We start from the raw sequence: 8,407 nt of genomic DNA, 5'->3' as shown, positions 1-8,407 counted from the left end.
GGACACACCGTAGCCTTAACAATACCAAAGTAGGTGTCTAGTGGTTTGAAATCTTAAAAGATTATGTCTGGATGCCCAATCGGATAAATCTTTGTCTTGTTGCAGAATGTAAAGACTACAGACATCGTTATACTGAATAGTCTCCCCTTCTCGAGCCGTAAACTTCAGATGAATCGCATTAGTACGACCGCCAAAAAGAGCATCCCGAGGGTCAAGGCGCTCTGGAGCACCAAAGGTCTTCAAGAAAGCTTTGACATCTGCGGATGTGTTTTCAAACTGATTCCACTCACACTCCCATATGTATTGAACATGTACGTTGTGTTGTTCTTTCAAAGCCTCTAGCTTTGTCAACCATTGCTGGTGCATCAACCCGTACTGAATGTTTGTCACTGGATTGATACTTGTTGAACAATGACACTTTGGGTGCCAGAAACAACCTAGAAATTCATAGGCCGTGCTCAACCCATCGCGTTCAGCATATCCATCAACACAGTAGGCACCGACTTTCACTTCACCCTTGTTCAGGGTGTACTGTATTGATATATTCTCATCGGAGGCCACATATTCAAGCTACTGGATTGAGCTGTTTGAGAATGTTTTCTGACAACGGTTGTAGTTGTCTGAGGGGACCGATGCAATGGTGTCCTTGGTGAGGAATCTGTTGCAAAAGGCTTTCATGCAAGCCGAAGCAATCGTAATTGACCGGAATGGGTCAACACCGCCACACTCCAGGATCTCAAGTCTGTTGCGCATGCAACCCTCTCTCAAGATGACCACATCATTCACACAGTAAGCCTTTATTTCATCCTGCATGACAAAGGGGTCTGCGGAAACAGTTCCATACCAGTGCAAAAACTCACCTTTTTCTTTAGCCATAATGGTATTCACACCATAGTAATGCGGTTCCGGATGGGGGCCAACATAGTTCTCATTCTCCTTGATGTTAAACTTGTAAGGAATGTAGCCTTTTTTCGAATACTTAAAACCCATAGCAAGTGGCAAGGCCGACAGCTTCATAGGTAGGAAGCAATGACTATCAATGTATCTCTAATTGAATGTGCTGTCTGTAAAAATCATGAGCTTGCTACCATTAGCAATAAGTGTTGTGCCAATACCATTGTTAGCAAGGTATTGCATCAAGATGTAACCATCGAAACCTTTAGAGCTGTGTGCTATAAATGTGTAGTCATTATATTTCGGTTGCCTAAACTTTTGGAAAAAAGCAGTGACACAACCATCTCCGGCTGAACACCACGTCTCGTTATCAAAGCTTATTGCGCATACAAAATTTGCAGTGTGTACACAATTCACCGGATTGGCAATTGTCTCGAAATCATAAAATATGTAGCGCTCACTGGGGTCCTCGGGCTTGGAGGGTTTTATAAAACACTGATGATTCATTTCAATCGCCAGATCCACGTTACAATTGTGACACATGTTAGCTATGGACCTGTGCGCTTTATAGTTGGTAATACTAACATTGTTATAACGGCCGCAATCGAATTTCTTCTGGTCACACCTGCTAACCCAACAATCCACACTTTTGTGGTGCTTCAAACGTTTATGCTGGCTATAACAAAAATCTGAATTACATATCCGTTTACAGTCAGGGCACTCAGGGTTGGGTATGAAAATCTTCATGAAGACAGACACTACAGCTATGTTTACAACCATGATCACCACGTGTGTTGAAACCGGTATAGCACCAGTCACAGACATAAGTCACACCCAGAAAACCCTTCAGATTCATTATGCCATATAAATGGTTATCGAGTTCTATGGTGGGTGTCCTCGCTGTTTTGAAACTTGGTAAAGTGACCATCCCGTGTTCGGTGAAAGACAACAATTTTTACACATTTTACATCATTTCTTCAAACCGAACAATATCTGTGAATGCCACACAATCATCTAATGCTAAACCAGCAACCCTTATGTAACTCAGGACCACTAACCAGGGCCCCAGGATGTGTACTGCGGGTTCAACATACCCAACAAACAAACAGAAAAACATGTAGAATCATCATTCACAGCCACATATAAATGTCTTCTTTTTTTATTGATAATCTGATCTATCAACAGTGTTTGAGCTTTACGTCGCGGGGCACCACCCTCACGGTTTTTGATCACCAGGCCCGTGTACAAAGTTTGAAGCTCTAACAATCAAAGTATCCAAGCTTGCCATAATACTTGCATAGAATGTGCCAAAATCACCAACTTCACCAGTATTTTGTAAATTGATCAACTGTCGTAATTCAACATTGTCAAACGCATTATGTTGTATAACTCTAATATCGCCATCACTGCACTGAGTTTGCATCAGAGAGCTTGAAGGAGAGTCAACTAGATCTTGTGAAAAATGGGGGCTACTAAGCTCAGTTAACAAGCCTTGTATCTGGGGGTTATTTTGTGCATCGCTGTGTAACAAAGTAATGGTTGGTTCATTTGTATTTTGGGGTGTGGTTGATTGATTATGTGTAGAGGTTGTTGGATGTTCCATGTCTGGTCTGTTGTTAGCATTATCTTTAGCCATTTCTCTGGCTTAACGTGTAAATAACAATTCACTTTTCAGGTTTAAATATTCTAACTCAAACATACATTTACATACAGCACAGTTTTAAAGAGTTGGCTGTATTACCTTCAGCTTTCAAGCATGGAAGAAAACAATTAAACAAAAATCCCCTCACGCTGTGCAGCCACAAGGTAGGGTGTCCGTAACTGAATCCATTGTGTTAATGTATTTTGTATCATCACCGGGCTGTCCTCAATCTGTTGGAATAAAGAATGTTGTACCAAGGTTCAGTATACATATTGTTATAATTGTCATAATTGTTAATAACACTTTAGAACAAGACTAAACATTTCTGTAAATAATTAAACTTACACAAAAAGTATCTGCTCAGGTTGTGTAAGATCACAACCGCCCAGTCCAACTGACGCAGATGTTGGTCTAAATACAAATAGGATTAACAAGCGTATACAGGTAATTAAAGCTGATTAACAATAATGTCAAAAGTCTACTTACCAAGATTTGAAGGTCCAAAAATGTATTTACCAAACAGGGCAGGTGTTTAATTCCGCTCAACCTAAACCGGAGATTTAAACAGGCAATATGAAAGACAGCTATAAATGCATGGATTGCGCAATCGTAAAATTTATTTACACATTCTTAAAAAGTTCAAATGTCTCATTTGTTAACGTTTGTAATTGCAGCACAAATAAATTACTTCAAATTAAATAACTTGTACTTACAACAGAAACGATATACTCCGCGCTATCGATATCGCAGCCGGGGCGCCTCCAGCAAGTCACGCCTCTTAACTTTGTCATTGGTTACATGTCATTGTTCTTCACGTTAGATTCAAATTGTGTTAAAACTTTACAGGCTGCAATGATAAAAATTCAGGATAAAACGTAACTATTTAGTTCTGATTATTGTTGCCGTTTAACAACCAAATATATGGATACATCCTGTCTGGTAAAACCGCCATTCTCGTTAGTTTTCGTGGCTGAGCCGCGAAGTCACATCATATAATTTTATATATTAACGATAAACTAATCTGCTTATATATAAACGCTGGCGATTGTCACCATATCGCCATTAATCTGTTCAACATTTAACAAACACAAGACCGTAATACAACAATCAAAAATCAGATTTCAAGAGTTGGTCTTTTTTTTTAACCAACGTTGCCTATTATTAAACATATTTACCAATGTGTAGAAAACAATCTCGCGTTGATCCCTGTTGTACAATTTCAAAAGACGCCTTTACGAATGTTTTAATTACCTGAAATAACATATCCTGCCCTATCAACGATTCACCCACCCCCGTCTTTATATCTTACACATAAAGCATGTCTCTCACGTGTAACTCTGTGCTTGTGGAAAAACACCATGTTACACGCACATTGTAAAACATGGTTTACAAGTTTACATCTGTTGTAACACATGGCAGTGGAACACTGGCACCCTTTTGTTGAACACCAAACTTACAGCTGACACAACACTTATTTATTGCCTGGGAATTTAACATTCCGGAACCCTAAGGCCCATTTGTTAATTACATCCCGGAAACCTAAGGCCCATTGTTAATCATCAACCCACCTGTTATAACACAAGTCGGGTTTGCTCATCACACGTTGTAAAACATCAAACACGGACACATCAATGTAACCATAAATTACAAAGTCACCGGACATGCATACGTCACTCCTGAAGTCCCGCCCGTACACACGTCATACAGGAAGTCCTACCCTAACATACGTCATACAGGAAGTCCCACCCTAACATACGTCATACCGGAAGTCCCACCCTACAAACCGGATGTCCTGCCCACCTGTCACATCAATATGGAAGTCCCGCCCTCCATGACCATAAATCATCATTCTAACACATTATACCCTACATTAACTACTCATACTCTCCAATCATTTGCAAATCTGCTCACGGTCCCCCCTCAAATGCAATACCCCCTCACCCCACCGACCACACGCACTGCTAACCAGGACAACCTCACATCTCTCCAGCCTGCCCCCATCCCACCACGCCAATTTTGCCCTCCTCAACACCTGATCGCTCAACAATAAAGCCCCTGCCCTCCATGAACTAATCCTAGACAACACTCTGGACTTCCTTCTGCTCAGTGAACCTGGCAACAACCCAATAATTTCTTCACTCTCAACCAAGCATCCCCCCCTGGCTACAACTACATCTGCAAACCCAGCCCCTCCCGCTGTGGAGGTGGCCTCGCTGTTATCTTCAATCAAAACTTTCGGATCACAGAACTCACCCTCCCCTCAGTATCATCGTTTGGATATCTCGCCTTCAAAGCTCTTTCCTCCGTGACAGTCATCCTCATTTACCGGCCACCTAAACCAAATCCCTCCTTCCTCTCTGATTTTACTGAACTCCTCACACTAGCCTCATCTCTCTCTCCACGTCTGCTGCTACTCGGTGACTTAAACATCCACATGGACTCCCCCACCTGCAAGCTCTCATCAGAATTCACCATTTAACTGGATAACTTCTCTCTCACCCAACATGTCACATTCCCCACCCATGAAAAAGGACAAATCCTCGACCTGGTCTGCTCCACTAACCAACTGGTGCTCGACCTCCATCCATGCCTCTTTCCCCTCTCTGATCACAAACTGATATGTTTCACCATCCCTTCTCCAAACGCACGCCCCCGCCTCCTCAGAGAAATCACCTTCCGCAACCTTAAATCAATCGATCCCCACCATCTCTCTGACCTGCTCTCCACCACTCTCCACCTGGACTCAACCCTCACCTCCCTCAACACTCTGGCCCCCCTCAAAACAAAAACTGTCACTTTTAACACCACTTCACCCTGGTACACACCTGCACTCCGGAAAATGAAACAAACTGGCCGCCAACTTGAACGTCTGACAAAGAAATCATCCCTCACAGTCCATCATGAAGCCAATAAACTCCATCTCACTGCTTACAAAGACGCCCCCATTGCTGCTATATCTGCCTACATTTTCACCATCCTCACCGACCCCTGCCAAAACCCCAGAACCCTCTTCTCCACAACCAACACCCTCCCGACCTCTACTCCGGATCTTTGTAACTCATTCTTCCACTTTTTCTCTGACAAAATCAACATCATCTACCAATCTCTATCCCCTGTATCTCACCTCTCAAGATCTACTCCAGCACCCACCATGGACCCTCCTCTCCCCATCCTGACCTCCCGACCCCTCCTCCTCACTGCCTCCTCTCCCAGTTTGACCCAGTCACTCCTCCTGAAATCTCCAAACCCACTACCTGCTCCCTTGACCCCCTAACTCCACTCATGAAGTCCTGCCTCCCCGTCCTATGCCCCTACCTCACTAACCTCTTCAACTCCTCACTGTCCCTTGGAACTGTCCCCTCTGCCTTCAAAAATGCAGCTGTCACCCCAATCCTTAAATAACCTGGGGCCTCATGTATCAATCTTGTGTACGCACGAAAACACGGCGTACGCCAGCTTTCACGTTCACGGTCAGATGTACTAACAGTGAAATTAACGTAAGAATGTGCGTTCTTCCACGTAAACTTCAGGCCTGGCGTACGTACATTTTTATGATGTTTGTCCGTTGGCGACTCATAGAGGCAATAAAGTGAAGTGGCAAACATTACACTACGAACTGTTCTATCGCACCTGCCAGATATTGCTTATAATTTGTAATTGATAAATGATTTGCCATATTATTGTCACACGAGTCTTATTAGAATATTCTATTAATTATGCAATTAAGTAAGAACATATATAAAGGATGTTAAAATTGATACAACCCGTCTAGCAATGGCAGCTTTGGCTTTATTAGAAGACATTTTCAATGGACAAATCCGGAGAGAACGGGTTTTTAGGGACCACAGTGATTTTCTGGCCCACGATGATGACTGGCTTATCAGCCGTTTCAGATTTCCAAGGGCTATACTCTTGGAGCTCTGCGCTGAGTTGGGTCCGAATTTGGAAAGAGAGACAGTGAGAAGCCACGCATTACCCGTTCCTTTACAGGTGCTTACTACACTTGGTTTCCTAGCAACCGGTTCTTTCCAAAGAGAACTGGCAGACCGCTCAGGAATAAGCCAGTCGTGTTTGAGCTGTGCAATGCCACCTGTATGGGACGGCATCATCCGCTTGTCTACCAGGTATATAACGTTCCCATACGATGCAGGTGACCAGCCAAACATCAAAGCGCAATTTGCAGCGATAGCCGGTTTTCCTAATGTAATCGGAGCGATCGACTGCACACATATTGCTATAAAGGCGCCATCTGAAGACGAATTTGCATATGTGAATCGGAAACATTTCCATTCAATAAATGTGCAGATTATATGTGATGCACAAATGCGCCTAACAAATATTGTGGCAAGGTGGCCTGGGTCAACCCATGATTCATATATCCTTACAAACAGCATGGTTGGGATGAGACTCCAAGCTGGCAGGGTGCGCGATGGGTGGCTACTTGGTAAGTTATGCATTTAAATGTATGGTTCTATCTAAAAGTAAAATGTTTGTGTCTGTAATTATTATTACTGCCCATCAGGAGACAGTGGTTATCCACTAAAGACGTGGCTGTTAACCCCCCTCACCAACCCACAAACTGACCGAGAGCGCAGATACAATGATGCCCATTCCCGCACTCGGTCAGTTGTGGAGCGGGCGATTGGGCAGCTGAAATGTCGGTGGCGCTGCCTTGACAGGACCGGGGGGATGCTGTTATACCGCCCTGACAAGGTTTGCCGCATCATACTGGCCTGTGGAGTGCTGCACAATGTCGCGCACAGGCATGGCATACCCCTTGGTGAGGTGGGGGCACCGCCAGATGACCCTGACCCAGGACCAGTATATGTGCAGCACAATCAACAAGCCATTCAGGCCCGTCAACGTGTAATTGCGACAATATAAATGGTACTCAGACACAAAGTTCATTTTTTGACCAATTCTTTTAATGTATGGCTTATTTCTGTGAGTGCGTCAGTGACATTTTTAAGGTGACTGTTCATTTCTTCAATGGCCCTAACAATTAGCTGTTGTGACTCCAGAACAGCATGCGTCAAGACACGGCCAGATGGACGGGCTTCAGCACTGGTGGGAACATTAGAGACACGGGAGACGCTGGACTGAATGGGCTCTGGCTGCTCAGGTGGTGGACTCTGAGTGCGTGCCAGTGGACGTTCCTGCGGTTCCTAAGTCCAAATAAACACAGGCACATCTTAACAGTAATTTCAGTCTGTTCCTTATTAATGGGTACACGCATTTGCAATAAAAGCAGTGGATACGTGAAATCTCTGGTGTACTTTTTGATATATTGCATGCATTTTAAAATTAAACGGTGGCTGGCTATGTATATCAAATCTGAGTCACCTTGCTGGCAGTCCTGTAGTATATCTGAGTCTCCTACATCAGCGGATACGATTCCAGAGATTAACGTGTCTCCTACAATAGAGGCAACTCTCTGATCAAAGGGTGCAAGTTCATCGGTCCCTGTACCACCGCCTGTTCTGCCCACACTTTGTCGGTGCGCAGCAGTTCTCCGCTTAACTTCCACCTTTATGTCTGACCATTTCTTCTTCAGTTCATTTACGGTGCGACTCTCAGATCCCACCGCGTTGACGGCATCAGACAAACTCGCCCACTCTTTTTTCTTTTTTTTTGTTATTAATTCCAGAGGACAGATTTCCAAATAAAATATTTTTTCTTGTTTCTACCTCTGATAGTAGCACCTCTAATTCGTTTTCAGTGAAATTTCGTTTCTTGCTTGCTTTAGCCATGTTCTTGCAGGTTTCTTTTGCCAAATTTGACTAATTACCATATTTAAATTGATTTAATTGAGGGAGGAGACAGGGTGTGGTGTGGTGCTCGTGCATGTGCGCTCAATTTCGCGTTGATTGG

The 8,407-nt window shown here is 43.6% G+C and overlaps 1 protein-coding gene across 2 annotated transcripts; it reads left to right on the top strand.

The window, feature by feature from the left end:
• Positions 1-4,555: 4,555 nt before the first annotated feature.
• Positions 4,556-7,812, top strand: LOC117593290 (putative nuclease HARBI1). 2 transcript variants are annotated; one of them, XM_034287719.1, is made up of 3 exons: positions 4,556-6,980; positions 7,059-7,423; positions 7,558-7,812. In XM_034287719.1, exons 1-2 carry the CDS (start codon positions 6,311-6,313, stop codon positions 7,418-7,420), a joined length of 1,032 nt encoding a protein of 343 aa, XP_034143610.1. In that variant the 5' UTR covers positions 4,556-6,310; the 3' UTR covers positions 7,421-7,423; positions 7,558-7,812. The 2 variants fall into 2 exon arrangements, with proteins under 2 accessions (XP_034143610.1, XP_034143609.1); XM_034287718.1 differs by lacking the exon at positions 7,558-7,812 and having other exon boundaries at positions 7,059-7,466.
• The last annotated feature ends 595 nt before the right edge of the window (positions 7,813-8,407 follow it).

This window comes from Esox lucius, chromosome 18 (assembly GCF_011004845.1).
Source record: "Esox lucius isolate fEsoLuc1 chromosome 18, fEsoLuc1.pri, whole genome shotgun sequence".
Lineage (NCBI taxonomy): Eukaryota > Metazoa > Chordata > Actinopteri > Esociformes > Esocidae > Esox > Esox lucius.
This window is presented reverse-complemented; position numbering and strand designations above follow the sequence as displayed.

Excerpts from the sequence above, each read along its gene's own strand:
- LOC117593290 (XM_034287719.1), top strand. The coding sequence starts at position 6,311 with ATGGCAGCTTTGGCTTTATTAGAAGACATTTTCAATGGACAAATCCGG. Across the intron at positions 6,981-7,058 it reads GCGCGATGGGTGGCTACTTG|GAGACAGTGGTTATCCACTA; the intron begins GTAAGTTATGCA and ends ACTGCCCATCAG.